General features: G+C 38.4%; 1 protein-coding gene across 1 annotated transcript in view; it reads right to left on the minus strand.

Annotated features, from left to right (window-relative positions):
• Positions 1–17,437, minus strand: part of exoc4 (exocyst complex component 4) — a 139,920-nt gene that overhangs the window by 98,722 nt on the left and 23,761 nt on the right. Inside the window, exons 9-10 of the mRNA XM_004548257.3 lie at positions 11,687–11,832; positions 10,759–10,847 (exon numbers count right to left, since the gene is read on the minus strand). Coding sequence (XP_004548314.1) covers positions 10,759–10,847; positions 11,687–11,832 — 235 coding nt within the window. The remainder of the gene's footprint in view (positions 1–10,758; positions 10,848–11,686; positions 11,833–17,437) is intronic.

Here is a 17,437-nt window from a genome sequence, read left to right on the forward strand (position 1 = left end):
ATGTTTAAAGACCTAAGAGAACCAACTGTCCAGAAAAGCAAATGTCATTACATCTTTCATTCCACCCAGCAGGGAATTAGGCAGCACACTGTGTATCCTGTTCTTTACTTGAAGAATTTGTTGCACGCTGTGACAGCAAGAGCTGTGTACGTATTTACCTGTGTCTACAAGTGCAGCTAAGGTCCAACAAGCCCTTCTTCCACCCTTTCTTGCCATCCCTCCCTCTGTCCCTTTTTCATTTGTTCTTCTCTCCACCTTCTCCAATCAGCGAGTGTAAGATTAAAAGTAAACACAAAGGCGACAGTCAAAGCCCCAAATAACGGTAAGACCAATGCTGATTAAAATTAGCCCTAGGATAGGAAAATACACCAAGCACTTTCTCTCTGATTAAATGTCTGAACTGTGTAAACTATTACAACCTTGCTCTAGTCTCTCTGTTGTCCTCTACACCCCCTGTCATTACATTTCCTCCAGATTCCATTTTCTCACCAGATTAAATTTTTTAATTATGCATGAGCTATCCAGGCACTTTATTGGTCAAAGCAGCTCTAGTTTTAGGAATGTTTTATCGTACCAGTTATTTAGCTTAGATGAATTTAAGACAACCCCACCCCAAAAAAACAAAACAAAACACACACATATTCGTCTTTGTCACACAGTTTGTTTTATGCCTCCAAAATGGCTCTGAACGATAGCAGTGTGGGCATGGGACCTCTGAGGGTGTCCTGTGTTGTATAATGATTGGATGTTGGTAGCAGATGTTTTGGGCCCAATGGATCAGGCTTGCTTTGGGCTATTTGTGTGTTCTTAACCATCCTCCAGAGTGTCTTTCACAGGTCACCATCAATACTATTGCAATGGTCTTTTGGATACATAATGCAATAATATGTTGCCTTTCATTGAAACCTGCATACGCAGAATCAATGAACACTTTATTAGTTACAGTAGGTTTGTTCCTGTTTTGTACGCTAAATGTAGGTACACTGAACTTGAACTACCATCATCAAAAACTAGTTTGAGATCATCTGAGCTTAGTGGCATGGCACGTTATTCTCCAGAAAGCTTGCATCTTCAGCAAAAGTACTCAGGTAGGTAAGTATATGAAGCTTCAGGGGGGGCTACTGGGTATTTGGCCCAAAGTGTGCCGAGAAAATATCCACAAATCATTAAACCATCACCAAATTTCTATTTAGTTATACTGATCTTTTGCAGAGATGGGCAGTAACGCGTTACTTGTAATGTGTTACTGTAATCCGATTACTTTTTTCAAGTAACGAGTAAAGTAAGGGATTACTATTGCAAAAACGGTAATTAGATTACCGTTACTTTCCCGTAGGAACGCTGCGTCACTGCGTTACTAAAACCGTGATTTTGTTGCGAGAATGTCTCATGACAATGACGTTAGCAAGTGCGACGTTTGTGACAACAGCTGTGTGCAGATCAACAATAGATCATATATCGAGTGCGGGAGAGAGTATGAGCGTGCAGCATTTAAAGCGTGGAAGTACTGACCTTACCTTTGAGTTTGATTCCATAAAAAGTGACAAAAACATTAGCGTCCATTAGCATTGTGTGTGGGAAGAAAACTTCTTTTTACAGCGAAAAAAATCCCCTAAACTTCCAAGCAAGCACCGAGTGCGCTATGACGTAATGGGAAACTCACAGAGAAACTCGCGGATTCTTCCACTGACCGCTGCGGCACACCTGCACCAGGATAAACCTCCGCCTACCCTACTCCTGCTTTACAGGTGAAAATAGAGCAAAAAGACCGCTAGTCTTTGACTTTATTTATTTTCTGCTGTGTTTTACTTGCATCTATTTGAAAGAGTGAGTGTAAACACACAAAAAAAAATATTTTATGTGCTGGAATGTGCAGAAAATAGGTTTAAATATTAAACAAATTTCTTCCAGTCAGAGAATGTTGCATATAATTAAATTCTTGCTTGATGCATAAAGTTAAAAGATTAAAAACTAATAAAACAAGTTTTAAAAAGAGACTTTTCTATTTGATTACAGTTTGTATGATGGATTATGTAGAAAAAGTAGAATTGGGCTGAAAGATCTATCGCTTTATCACCTCTTCAGGTTGTAAATCGTGTTTTTAAAAAGTAACTAAGTAACTAAGTAATTAATTACTTTTGAAAATAAGTAATCAGTAAAGTAACGGGATTACTTTTGGGGGGAAGTAATCAGTAATTAGTTACTGATTACTTTTTTCAAGTAACTTGACCAACACTGATCTTTTGTAATTTGTAGCCTCCGTTTCCTATTTTTAAATGACAAGAGCAGCACCCAGTGTTTTGTGTTGCTGGAACCCATCTGCTTTGTGCTCTTCTGCATACTTTGGCTTAAACTCAGTGGTTTTTAAAATACTCAGACGAGAGAGTTTGGCAATAAGAACCATGCCGAGGAAAAGGTCGCTTAAATCACCTTTCGTCTCCGTTCTGATGCTTGGTTTGAATTCCAGCAGGTCTTCATGACCATGTCTACATGCCTAAATGCTGCTGCCATGTGATCATTATTTTAGTTTCATGGCAGTCATCACTTACATGGAACAACTGAATGAGACATCAAAGCAGTTTTTCTGGTCCAAGCTCTCTGAATACAGGATTCAATTTGGCTGTCATTTAGTTTTTCTGTTGTGCTTTTACTGAGATTTATTCCAGCAGGTGCTGTTGGCTAGGGTTTAAATAATCTGTGATTCATATTTTGTCTAGAAGTGGAAAGCCAGAACTAAATGAACTGACACAGAGTGCAATATGCAAGATACTTGGATCAATTCTGTTTCAGCAGATACGATAAATAACTGCCTGAAATGTGTTTTCCCATTATCGTGCTTCTGTCCATCACTATCATAATAAGAGGCTTGGTGAGGTACACTATAGTAAAGACCCAGTATTATTGTTATAAGCCGCATTCATTTTCCACACTAGTTCTGTGCGCCACTCTAATTTCAGCAACAGAACTGTTGTAATTCAATTATTGGTCCCGTAGCAGATGAGAATCCAGCGCATATTTATGTGTGTATGTTTGGGATCCAGACCAGATAAGCAGTAGAAAATGGATGTAGGGATGCGTGTATCATCAACTTCACGGATATCTATGTGCAGCCAAATTGAACATGATGAGTCCAAACACATTTAAAATAACAACTGTGAGCTGAAACATCTGCAGTAATACGTGTGCTGCAACATGCAGATCTGCTCTGTATTGTGATGAAGAACATAAACAACGTTCCACTGACATCATCTCTTGTTAAAAAAAAAGGTAGAATACATTTTAACTTGAGGAAATCCCAGAATTTTACTACTAAAATAAAGTGATTAATATAGGTCTGGCCTTGAAGAAAAAGGGTGCATATAAATTCAATCTGGTTACATGACACTGAAGCACAGCATGTGCTGAATTTTTATATTAAAAGTAGCAAACAAGTAGAGTAATTAAATACCAGAAAAAGAAGGATTACTATGAATCCTAAATTGTGAGAGCGCATCAATGTGGAAAAAGCAAGTAGAGGAAATTAAATAAAATTTAAAAAAAAGAAGTAGTAGTAGTTGGGGTATCAATATGTTTGACATTCCAGAGTCATAATCCTGTAACATTTATTGAATTTTTCCCAGACAAAGTTCAATTCTATCTAAGATTCCATTAATGAATATGATAAATTAGAATTGCAAGGTCAGTGGAAGTCAAGTATTGATCACTTTCCAAGATAAGTGAACAACCATTATCCTTGAATTCGACCAACAAATGAGGACAGCAAATGACTGGAAAAAAGAATAATTGAGAAGACAAGTCAGTGAATCTACAATAAAAATTGATTTAAGGAGCTTTGAAGTGTGACCAATGAAAGCATAGTGTCATGTTCACTGGGCTCAGAGTTAGGTTACACCTTAAAAACATGGATTAGTTTTCCTGAGAATCTAAACAGAAAAGAGCAATATTAGTGTACGAGTACTTTTTGGAGAGTTAGTTACAGCCTGCTGTAAATGCCCCATCACTCTTCTGAGTGGTCCAAGTGATACTGAAAAATAACCTTGCCCTAACCATAATATATTCCACAGAGAAAGAGTGTAACATCACACATCACTTGGCAGGACCATGCCAGTCTTACACATATATTATCTGAACACGTGGCTTACAACACCTGCCAGTCCCGCCCCTAATATCCCACCCAGCATCACCTCCACACCCATGTCTCCCGCTAGACGTTTTTCCATTTGCACCTCTTCTCTCTCCCCTTTGGGGTGTACAAATCAGTTTGACAAGGAACACCACTTCTACCATCCCACTCTCTTCCACCTCTATCTTTCCCCGTTTCCTTCCTGTCGTGGGAATATGATGCTATTATGCACGAACAAGAAGCCCCTAATACAACATAGGCTTTTTTATGTACTTCAGACTGAGCATTGGGTATTAAGGTTGGGCAAGAAGGAAAGCTGTTTTTAACTACAATGCTTGTGCAGGGAGACTCAAGCAGACTGTTTTCTGTGCCAGACACATTGTGAACAAGTCTATTTGAATATCAAAAGGGAAATAGGGAATGTGTGAAATAGATTTGGAACCGAGTTGATTATGAACACTTCCAAAGAGAGAGGGGGAGGTCAGAGGTTGGAGTGCTGGCAGAAGGAGTATGTGCGCACACCTACAAGGAAATTGATAAGTTTAAAGTGTGTATGTTTGGTTATGTGCACATATGGGGCAAGACAGGCTGGCTTTGTGTACGGGGGGGGGACTGTCACTTCAAACATGCCCCGGGGCAAGGCAATATAGTACAAAACACAATGAGCGACCACGGCACAAAGAGAAATAAAATTAGAAAAAAAAAGGCTTTAAAAGCGTTATGGTGTGTCGCAAGACTGTAGGAGTTATTGGGATTTATTCACACTTCACCTCCCAGATGACCACTGGCAAACTCTGATGCCTTCACACAACAAAAACGCAATAAAAAACTAAAGGAGGAGGGTGTAAACGTGTAGAGGCTGTGAGATAAGCAGAGGAATATGAGGGAGTGGTGACACATCTATGGCTAGAAAATTGCTATTTTCATCATTTATTCATAGGAAATGTGATTGAATCTGGATGAGGTTCTTTGATTCTGAAGCAGTGGTTTGCAAAGGCTAGCAGCATACCCACACACAGTACATCCACATTTAGACAGACAACTGAGGATTTGGTGTATAAAAGGTACACAACATATAAACTCTAACTTGCAGTCTCATATACATACATGCGTTCCAATCACATACTCCAGATGTGGCTACATATGGAGATGTAATAGAGTCTTTAGATGAAGCATTGGATTAATTGAACCGTTCAAGATGAGAAAGCAAGCAATTAAGTCCTCCAGTGTGTTTGAATGTGTATGTTGGGCATGTGACCATGTGCCTGTGTAGCTGTGTGCACATGTGTAACGATATATGCGTGTGTATACAAAACTTGGGAGACATACATTACAGAGCATATTAATTTCAAACCCATTAGAGATTTCTGATTGTCGACAAGTTACAAAACCATAACACATTAATACTGCTACTCGCAATAATGTTTACTTACATTAGAGGCTGGAACTCGTACAACAGCACAACAAACACTGTAACCTTTCAGAACAAGTGTGTGTGTGTTTGGTATTATTTTTACTATTTGCCATTTTTGGCCTTAATTGATAGTGACAAACAAACGAGAGACAGAAAATGTGTGACGAAATTAAGGGAATGGCATTCGCCAAAAGATCTGACCAGTCTGTCTCGCCGTTCAAAGCAAGCTTGTCATCTACACGCCAGCTATTCATCTATCACATCACCCCAGAGTAGTGCTGCCAACGAATACTCTAAATTTGATTATAATAATTACATTTTTTTAAAAGCAGCACTACCAGCAGCCATCTGTGTTCTGAGCTACATAGAATGCAAAGTTGCTGCTGGGGGCAGCATGCACTCTGTGGCAAAGTCAGAACAGCTGTGTGGTGTAGGGGCAGCTCTCACTCCTTCAAGCTTAAGTTACATTGCTGCAGGTGCAGAGATAAGGGAGCGAGAGGTATTTAGCGAGAATTTTTTAGACTACTGTTATTAGGGTAAGTAAGAGGAGGAATGTCACTTCAACACCTGACGGTGAGCTACAACGAGTCATTCTATTTTCCATTTTAATGTTGTTAAAGATTTTAGCTTTTTTATTTTTGTAAAATGTAAAAACATTAAAATAGATAAAAGGGGGGAAAAAGGAAAGTAGCTTAAAAACATACAATGGGGAAAGAAATTGTTTGATTACCTGCTGAATTGGTAATCTTGCCCACTTACAAATTAATGAACACTTTATTTTTTATGGTAGTTTCATTTGAATAAAGAGAGAAAGAATATCAAACAAAAATCCAGTAAAAATGCTTTACATAGCTACAAGTTAGAAATTGATTTGTCTGTCACTGAGCGAAATAACCATTTTAATCTTTACAGAAACTCTCTAAATCTTTTATCTTTCTTGGTTGCACTTTGATAACTTAAATTTTCTATAGGATGAGGTCTGGACACCTGCTTTTTTCTTAGCCACTCCTTTGTTGTCTAAGCAGTTTTTTTGCGTCATTGCCATGCTGGAAGACCCATCGACAAACTATCTTCAGTGTTCTGGCTTTACTGACTCTGAGAATGGTGTTTTTTGGGCCATACTCAGCATTTCTCTTCCTCCAAACGCAGTGAGTCGAGTTGATGCCAAAGAGCTCAATTTTGGTTTCATCTTACCACAGGACTTGCTCCCAGACTCGGAATCATTTAGATATAAACTGGGAAACTTCAGAGGGGCCTGCACATGTGCCTTCTTAAGCAGCAGGACCATGCAAGATTCATTCTTCTTAATCCAGTGGTTTAAGAAGATTCAATGACCATTATGCCGTTGTGTGTTACCAATGGTATTCTTACTGACTGTGGCCCCAACAGAACATAAACAAGCTCCTCCTCTGTGGTTGTGGGCTGATCCACCACCTCTCTCCTGATCAGCCGATGAGACAAGATCTGGCATGGTGCTCCAAGACTGTGCATTAGCTTAACAGTTAATAAGTAATTAACTTAACAGTTGTAAATCATGGCTTCAAAAAAACCAAATCTTCACAATTCAAAAGTCTCAAGTGATAAGACCCAATGGGGGTCATTTTAAACCTGCGGCACTTCAAATAACAACTAACCTAACCTGACTAAAGAGACTGCACTCAATGCACCTGATTTTGATCAGTAGATAACAAAACTGAGGAACCTTAACTGTGCTATATAAAAAGATACTCAATAAGCCTTATTAAATGGCTAACTTAGGAAAAGATTGATGCAACACAGGAGCCAGATGGCTTGATAAAGAAATATATTTCACAATTAATTACCCTATATAATTAATACAAGCAAGCCCAATTATTTTATGTGTAAGTACGTAAAAGGCATGTCTTTGTTAAAACGAATGAACCTACAGAAGGAGTTATTTTGGTTTGTGGAGGCAATGCAATATTAAAATGGTTTAACTATGTGTTAATTTTTTAATGAATGACGGCATTTGACTCTTTGGTCACTGTTTGACAAACCTACCCAAAAGCAAGCGTCTTTTATATTAATGTGATCACATATAAAATGTCAAGGATGCCCAATAAATCAGGGGCTTTAAGATAATGATAACAGAAACTCAAAGTATTGTTAACTTTGTTCCAGAAATTTTGTTGAGAGCTGAAATAATTTTTCAGGATACACAAGAGAAAAGTGTAAAATATAACTCCACTCAGTAGTAGTAGTTTATTCTTCCTCTGTGTTATTTTCTTATGCCCTAAGGGAACACAATGAGCTTTCACATTATCAAAAAGCAGCTAGGATGTCCTTGAGGCCTTTCGTAAAGGCAGAACAAATGGGGCCACACAGAAGACAGTCAGGTCATCGTGCTCCAAATGGCTCCACTGAGCCAGTCCTCTTACACATTGCCCCAGAATAGTGAGACCTCACTAAATAGAGGGTTCAGTTTCAAAAAAAAGAAAAGAAAAGAAAAATCCTACACAAACTTAAAAACCCAGCCATGAATGCTGATTTTTCTATGTCACTCCTCTGTGCTTTTAATTGTGACACTAATTGCTGGTAACAGTTCAGCCTAATTACCTATGTGTCAGAAGATTAGCTAAACTCTAAAGCTTTGAGGATAGAAGAAGACCTAAGAAGAAGACCTAATCTAACTTGATTTGTATTTTATTTTTTAAAAAGCTTGGTATCTTTGACAATAATCTGCATCTAAAATTATCCTTTGGCTTTTGTAGCCCACACATGCTTATAAAAATAAATACAGAAAAGTCTGAAAGTAATTAGTCTGTTGAAACAGTTAAATAAGTCTACAAAGATTAAAATATTTCTTTGTTTTTGCTTTGGCCCTGAAATTCTGTAGTGGTGCATCTCCAGAAAGTATCACCAGAAAGTGCAAAATTCAAAAGTATCTGAAGTTGAGAAGTTTGTGCATTACCATTTTTATGCATTTGTTAACGGTGCATAGCTGGATTTAAAATGAACAATCAAACTCTTATTTCCAAGACTCTGTTGGTGAGCGTTTCAGTTAATAACTATATTGACTTGAAGCAGACCGTTAAGGGGAAAAAAAAAAAGGAGTTTAGGAAACTCCAAGTAAAAAGACAGAAGGACACACATGACTAAGCTTTAAGTGTTGAGTAATCCCAGAGCTAGAAGAATTAATCAACTCAATCTCTCATTGCTAACTCTTTTCCTCACCTTCCTTCCCTATGGTAAGTTTAATTTGAAGAGAGAGAGAAAAAGTCCCTTTCCACACTGTCTCAATACATATTTTTCTAATTTCTTCCTTCAGAAAGCTCTTAATGGCTTCTTCGCAAGACCCTGATGAAAACAATGACTTTTAACCTCCCTCCTCCTTCATCCATCTTTCCCCTCCCTCCATCACAGCTGACTTATTTCACTTTCTAAATGATTTCTTACTCCTTCATTCTCTTTTCAGCCATTCAGGCCTTGGCCTGGGCTTGTGGTCGGTGCTACGCATTGTGACAGGTGAAATGAAAGCCCAGAGAAATCTCATCTTCTTATAAACCCTTGAGGCATTCAGCCAGTCAAAAAAAATATTTTTCCACCTTCTTTCTGAGGCACCGACAGATGGAAGAAGAAAAAAAAAAGCGCCGTTATATGAAGACCATTTGGGGGTTTTCCTTCATCGACAGTTAATCAGTGCTGCTCGTTTTGTAGCAGTGGGGAGCTGGGGTAATAAATTTTGCATATATTTACAGACTCAGTGCAGTATGAGTGGCATTTCTCGTCAAGAAAAGAAGTACAGCCGGCATTATAATTTCAGCCTTAAGCTAAATATCTAGCCTAATCAATGCCGCATTATTTATACAGTTTACCCCTGATAGTTATAAGAAGTTGTGCAGACAGTGCTAGAGGATCTCTTTTGCACTTTTTTTTTTTTTTTTTTTTAAATCAACTAGTCTTTTCAAATTACCTTTTATTTTATCTATACTATGTCAACAAGGCGTTTGGTGTGGGGGGGAAAAGGCATAGCAACAGACAGCAGCAAACAGTGCTGTCAGGCATTGCTGATTGAAACCTCAAGGTCACAGGCAGAGGAGCAGAGCCAGGCAAAGAGAGGAGGAGAGGAAAGACAGAGAGAAGAGAGAAGTCGGGGCAGCACAACAGTTTAGACTCTCCAGGGTCTGGCTGTGTAGCTCACTCACTGTGCTATTTTGTGCGTGCGTGAAAGTGTGAGTGAGAGGTTTTCAAGGCCTCTCCCTGTAGGCGGATTCTGCAAAGTCACCCCGCTCTGTGCATCTCGTCAATCTATCGCCATTTCCCTCTTCACACTCCTGTTGTCTCCCTTTCCTTTTTCTTAAGTGCGACTTCTCGAACTGCAGCATGTCCTCCCCATCTTCACTGCACTGTAGTCACATCTCTCTGACGCTATCATTCCTCCTCTTTACCAAACTTTTTCCATCACCATCCTTCCACCGCAGACACCTCTATCTTAGCCAAACATGACCTAATACCCCTCACACTCCTCAACCTTATAGGAGGGTGAGGGGTATTAGTATTATCGATTGTGTTCAAGCAAGGTCCACGTCTTTATGTCTTTTTTACAGTTTTTCTTCCATAACCCCTGTCCTTCTTTTCATCCATTTAGACGACATCTCTATGTTCATGCTGCTCTTTTATTATCACACAAGTTGAAAAAATTCTTATCCAATTTAATCCGTTACTATTCCGTCAGTACTTTTCACACCATCTGGCCCTGTCATACCTTTTTATCTCTTCCTCCTGCCATCAATCCACACTTATCATATACTAAGAAATGGTTGGAAACTTAAAGGAAAATAAGAAGATTAAGTGTATTAAGGTGTGAACTTCTGACCATCACGGTGAAAAGGATTGTCTTGCATGTCAGGTGTTCAATTAAGCTGAGAACTATGACTGCTGAAGCCATAGCATATGAGTCATAGTTTTCAATTATTGCTGTTCCCTTCTATCAGTATAGAAGTGGTTCATCACAGAACAAGGGTGACCAGTCAGAACAAATTTGTACCGATTCCAAGCAATTGTTCTCTCTGAGGGGACAAGTGGACCAAACCACCCCGTAAAAATGTCTACCACAGCATAACAGAGACACCCGATGTCCTCACTATAGGTTCAAGGGTTCAGGTTTTGCTTTCAGTCTGTCCCTTGTCTGTATTAGAGAATCAGCTCTCTCCCTCTCTACTTTAAACTGCTCAGTTCATCCATCCATCCCTCTCCTCACCTTGTAATTCTCCACTCTTGCTGTAGAGCTCTCGCCTCTGTTCTCTCAGGTAGGCACTCATGCTGATGGCATGGGATGATGATTCAAACCTGCAAAAGGTTCAACAAGGGGGAACAACATATCAGCATAATACTCAAAGGTGTGAAAATGAGACACATACATGGAATTTAAATCCAGAATTTCATACATAAAAACACATTTTGTGAAGTTAGTAGTAACTGTTGCTGTAAACTACCTGACAAGACTACAGATGAACGGAAGGTAAAACTATTCTGATTTTCCTTAATAACTGGCATATAGTGTTACAACTGTGGGTTAAGTACCTGTGAGCTAAGCTTCAATGTGCTGTAAGCGGTCAGCATCAGACCATTTTTTCTAATCTTGGCTTTGTATGATATTATTGAGAAGGGATATCCTTAACGCTGCAATAGGGAGCCAATCAGAGGACAGATTTTTTTTTTAAAGGGACTTTGACCTTAAGTGAGTTAAAACAGCTTATTTCATAATAGATGAGTGCAGCAAGACCCAGTAAAAGACAAATAATAATTCTTTTGAAGAATAATAATTCTTTAGGTATAATCCAACTAGAAAAATATGAAGCTGGAAATGGGCATTGTAGATCCCCTTTAATTAGTTGAGAAATATATGACTGATTAATGGTTAGCTAAGGACCCTTCACATAAAAACATGCTAAGAGCTTGATACGGCTCCTCTGTTATTCTCAGTGCACTGCTAATAGGAAGAAACACACTGCTCTACAAGTACAGTTAAGAATAGCTGGTCTCAAAGTATAATTCAACAGATTTTAAGCTACATAGATCATTAGACTCTGGTGTTTTATTTTTTGTGTTTCACGTGCTTTTCTTTCTTGCCTATTTTTTCAAACTTGGATTAACACAAACATTAGAGAAAGTAATGTGATCCTTACTTGAAGAGCGACTGCTTGGCACGCTGTGGCTTTTTCTTTGCAAAAAAGGCAGCAAACTCACTGCCAGTGCTCGCATAGGAGTGCTGAGCTGAGGGCTCCGTAGCACTGCGGCTGTTCTTCACATCCAAATACTCCATAAGCAGAACCTAAGCAATACAAAAAACAATGGGTGAAAAATCTGAAGAAACAGTTTTTAAGAACTAAAAATTGTTTCTAATGCAGGGGAAATATATTTAAGTCAATCTAATCACAAGGTAAATGTAGCCAAAATGCGTGGTACACAAAAACAAAGAACTGGAGGAACATTTTGCAAATAATTAGCGACAGGACAGTAACATGATTGGGTATATAAAGAACATCTTAGAGAGATTAGAGAGAGAGAGAGAGAGATTCTCAGAAGTAATGAGGGCCAGAGGTTCACCAATATGCAAAAATTACAAATAGTGGTGAAGATGTTGAATATCTCATCATTTACGTTACATAATCTCATCAAAAGGTTCCGAGAATATGGAAGAAATATATGTATGCAAAGCCTAAAATCAATACTGGATCTTCAGGCCCTCAGGCGGCGCTGCACTAAAGACAGACATGTTATGGAAATCATTGCATGGGCCATCCACAAGGTTAAAATGTTATCATGGAAAGAAGATGCCAGCAAGTTAACACTAAACGACGTACTGCATCTATTACAAAAGCGTGGCAGTGTAGAGGAGTCCAGCTGCTGAACTTGTCTGTTTTCAGGTCAACTGAATTTTCAGCAACTAAAAACTTTTGGTTTATCATTAATAATAAAACAAAGAAGAAATAGGAATGTTGAGCAACTTTGTCAGATAACAATAAAATACACTCCTCTCTAAAAAGTCCAGCAACTGGTCTCAATTCACAAGTTAAATTTTGCTACACAGCAGTACACACAGCTTGTCCCAACTTTTTTGAGGCAAGTTGCTGCCATCAAATTCTAAATAAATACCGGTAATATTTGGTATAATCGGTAATCGGTATTTTCTTATTTTTCTAAGTTCCAATAAAATCATTGCATTCTATTTTTTACTTACATTTTACATAGAAAGTGACTTTCTATTTTTTTAAAGTTATAAAGCTCCAATCATGTCACTTTAGAGTAAATATTTTAGTGTTTTCTTTTAGTCGGTCAGCAGAAATAATGCAGTAAGAATCACAACCAATTATTAACTTTTAAAATATTTTCATTATTTACATTTTTTAACATTTTTTCTGCTGTACAAAAAAAGTACAAGCAGTGCACAAGTTAAACATCTATTTCGAGGGGCTGTTTCTTAGTAACAGTAAAAATGAGATGTGATAATAAAATGTACAGTTATATAACAATAATGCAAACTCATCTTGAGGAGTCTTTCTGAATAAATGTTATTTATTTTTTTTTAAATGTCACAAAGTCACCTGTATCATGTTTTAATGTAAAATGACGAAACTCCTTTTTTTGTTGTTCTTATATGTATACCATTTATATGCTTTATCTTAATACTACCTAAACTCTGATATGGTAACATGAAGTCCTTAGGCTTACTAATGACTCACAATCGTATCCTTGGAGCTTGACCCTCCTGCTCAGTTCTGTTGTCAGATTATTCATGTAGGGCTTTTTTTATATCCTAAGGTCTTTGTACAGCAGGTGTCTTTATTGATAATAGGAAAAAGAAAACAGCCTCATTGTCATGTCTAGTTTGGTTATAAAAAATGACTTCAAAAACTTGTGAGTTTGATATAAACTTTTTGGATAATTTGGGTTTTCATAGCCAGACTTACAGAAAGATCACATGCTGCTACATGCTGTCCACGTGACTTTGCTTTTGTCTCTTTTTTTTTTTTTTGATTTCTTATTTAATTTTTATATAGCTTTATATGACTGTTGATCTATTCACTTTTGAAACTGCCCTAAATTTCACTGTACATGTTACAGTGACACTAAATATGTTTCTATTCCATTTTATATCCTATTCTAGTACTGCTGCTCAATGAAGAGCTTTAAAGCAAAGCTTTATTGCAAAAAAAATAACCAATGTAGATTTGTTTGTTGTTGGGTTTTTTCCCTTTGATTTCTTGACAGTTCTTGTGGCAGCTGTGGAGAAACATCTATTTTCTAGAATACTATTATTTTTGGTTGAATAAACCCACAAACATTTTGGTGACTCATGCGTTCATATCACATCTGATGGGAAATTGAAACTTTAGATGACTTTTTTTTTGCAGATAGAGTCTGCTAAAAAAAAAAACTAAACAAAACAAAAAAGGGCTGGTATAAACTTTATATTTTTTTATATTTTTTGTGGCCTTCAGCATAAACGTGCATCACAAATAATTATGAAGAACAGACCTCTGGACAGAAGGCAGCCAACGACATGACTGGGTACTATTGATGACTGCCGAAAAAAGTCTTGTCATCTATTTCTCTGATCTGTCTGCGTGATCCATGGTGAGATCTATCAACGTCTTATCATGCTTCATAAAAATCTTATCAATTTCTAACAATAGTCCAGAACAAGCACACTGAAACACTGGCCAGACTCAGAAAGTTCACTTCCTCTCCTTTATCATTCTATCTGCACATTCCCTCTGTTTCTTTCATTGTCTCATTTTTCAAAATCTCTTAGGGCGTCATCTCTCATTTCTCATATTTCTATTTTTTCTCTGTTGCTCTCTCTACCTCATCTTTTCCTTTCTCTCTCACCCTTCTTCATTTCTCTCTCTCTCTGTGAATACATATGTTCTAAAATAGCTTCCCATATCTAATAGCTTCATAATTTAGAAGGGCCATTTAGCCTGTGTGTGTCTAATTCTGAGACGCAGTGTGGGTCAGCCCAGAATGGGACAGGAGTAATGGCTGAGCAGATGGAGATCCATCCCAACCATAATGATGTAATTAACACTGCGGAGAGCACCCCTCCCATCAAGCACGGGAAAGCCTTCAGTCGCTAAAAGTCATATTAATCCAAGTGCACATCCATGGAAATATGATGTGGATCGCATCATCTCAGGTAAAATCTTGTGTTAGATTTAGTTAAATGCAGATGTTTTACTGGAAATTTTTTAAAATGCCTTTTAAGCCAAAATGGACCCAAAATGAAAAGGACCCAAAAATATTTTATAACTTACAACCTATAAATTAAACAAGACTGAAAATATGGCTTTCGTCACAGACACTCATGTAAATACACAAGCTAACTGTTCTCGCCAACACACTTCCCCTGATCACATACAGAGCTGGAAAACATATTACACACGCCCTCTCCAACTGGCAACAACAGAGCGACCACTTGCCACTAGCCTCATGCTGCAGCTAATCCTATCAGTGTATTAATTACTAATGATGAGCTGATGGAGCGAAACCCCGACTTGCTTGCAAGCTAACACCCAAGCAGACTTAATGAAATGCCAGCGCTGGGCTGATGAAGGGGCTCCGACCCTACTTAAATTGCATTAGCCCAGAGACAGAGTGAACTTTGGAGGCAATTAACTGGACTGTTAGGACAGAGAGAAAGATAGAGGCAGAGAGGGATGGGAGGTGGAAAGCAACACCGAACGGGAGAAGAAAAGAAGGGGAGATAACGGTGCAAAAGAGCTGTGGAAAATAGAAAGAGCAAAGGATTATAGGTGGAAGTGAAAACTGAACAGAATGCTAATCGGAAAAAGGAGATAAAGAAAATGAGGAGAAAGACCCAGAGAGAATACAAGTACTTAGGTAACTAGTTAGTATTTGCTGATTTAACACCTTTGAGTGAAGTTTACAAAGAGAGTTTGCTGCTTAAGAAATCTCTGCCAAAGTGGTAAATGGCCTGTATTTATATAGCGCTTTTACTAGTCCCTAAGGACCCCAAAGCGCTTTACATATCCAGTCATCCACCCATTCACACACACATTCACACACAAGTGATGGCAAGCTACATTGTAGCCACAGCCACCCTGGGGCGCACTGACAGAGGCGAGGCTGCCGGACACTGGCGCCACCGGGCCCTCTGACCACCACCAGTAGGCAACGGGTGAAGTGTCTTGCCCAAGGACACAACGACCGAGACTGTCCAAGCCGGGGCTCGAACCGGCAACCTTCCGATTACAAGGCGAACTCCCAACTCTTGAGCCACGATCGCCCCGCCAAAGATCCTCTGCAAAGTATGCTACAGAGTTGTTAACTTACAAAAGTTCTTCACATCAAATGTTCAAATTATTTATTTATCCATTAGGGAGATGGCTCATTGATGAAGATTTCATTGCTCCTAACAAAGTTACTTTGTCGTAAAGCCAAACCAATGAAAATGTGTTTTAATTTGTAGTGGTGGTAACTAAATACATCTTACTCTTACTCTACAGTGTGAAAACTAATTAGAAAGAAAAACAGAACAGTTTAAGAGGCCGATGAATTCATCCTTGTCGCTTGTCAAGAGCGTTTCAGTTTGGTTTCGAGTTATAAAATGACAAGCAAGTTATTTCTTAATGCCACGGATCTCAACTTTAGCAATCTACATATCATATAAGCAAACTACAATCAGTCATGCCATGCTGTCCAGAGTCTGTTGAACACAAACAAGGCACAACCTAGTTGCTTAGCACTGACTGTTCCAAATATAGCATTCATGCATGCAAACTTAGAGCCCAATCTCAGTGTGTGAGGATGGTACCAACATTAATCACGAATGAAATGTTGCAGGTGGCAATAGTTTTGGCCTGTTACCTGTCTCCCACTAATACTGTTTAATGTGCTGTAGAGGCATTTATATAGATCAACCCTGTACTGAAGCATTTCATCTTATTCCAAGATAACAACCCTGCAATCTAAATTCATCTCTGATATTTGTTGTAATACCAAAAAGTAATCCCTCCTATCAATGCAAGCAAGCACACTCAGCAAACTTGCAAAACTACTCCTAAGACCTGGATATATTGTACTTGTCTCAATCCTACGACCATGGCAATCTTATCGTCAGCTTTTCTTTCTCCCTCTTACCCTTCAGGTCAAGAACCTGAAATCCTATTAAAGCTGCTATTACTGCAGGCACAGATTCTCTTACTGTCACATGCTTTTTACCAAACAGCTCCTCTGTGAAGCACACAACAACGGAATACTGAAAATAAGGAACTATATTACAACCGACATTGGTGAAAGTATATTTAAAAGAGGAACAGCAATAAATAGGGATTTGGAAAAGCACAGGATGATTATGCGGAGATAGAGGGACATGGAATCATAAAAAAAAAAAACCCAGGGAAACAACAAAAACCAAGGCAAATGCAGTTGCACGTGATATAAAATACAGGTCCTTCAGAGTCAGCTCAGGAATGATCAGCACTGTGACTGCAGTTGCCAAATCAAAGAGAAGGCTCAGTATTTCCATAGCAATGCAAAAACTCGTGAGACATTCATTCACTATTATTCAGAATGGCCACAAAGTCCATTCCATTTGGCAACCTACATTCCTGTATTTTCCTAATCTCTTATTAAACCAAGGTCACGCACACACACACATGCACCAAAAACAGCATGTCTACAAATGGTCTGCTGAATTGGTAGTACTAATAGAGAAACAAGAATTCCTGGGAATATACAAAAAAATAATGCTACAAAGCTCTCTTAGCACTTTAAATACTGGCAACAGCTGGTACCACATGGAAGAAACTCACATCTTTCAACATCTCCTGTTGTTTAAACAGCTCAGGTGAAGAATCAGCCAAATAAATATTACAGCAACATCTTGCTATGAGTTTAGCTGGATGCCAATT

Source organism: Maylandia zebra, linkage group LG17 (genome assembly GCF_041146795.1).
Source record: "Maylandia zebra isolate NMK-2024a linkage group LG17, Mzebra_GT3a, whole genome shotgun sequence".
NCBI lineage: Eukaryota > Metazoa > Chordata > Actinopteri > Cichliformes > Cichlidae > Maylandia > Maylandia zebra.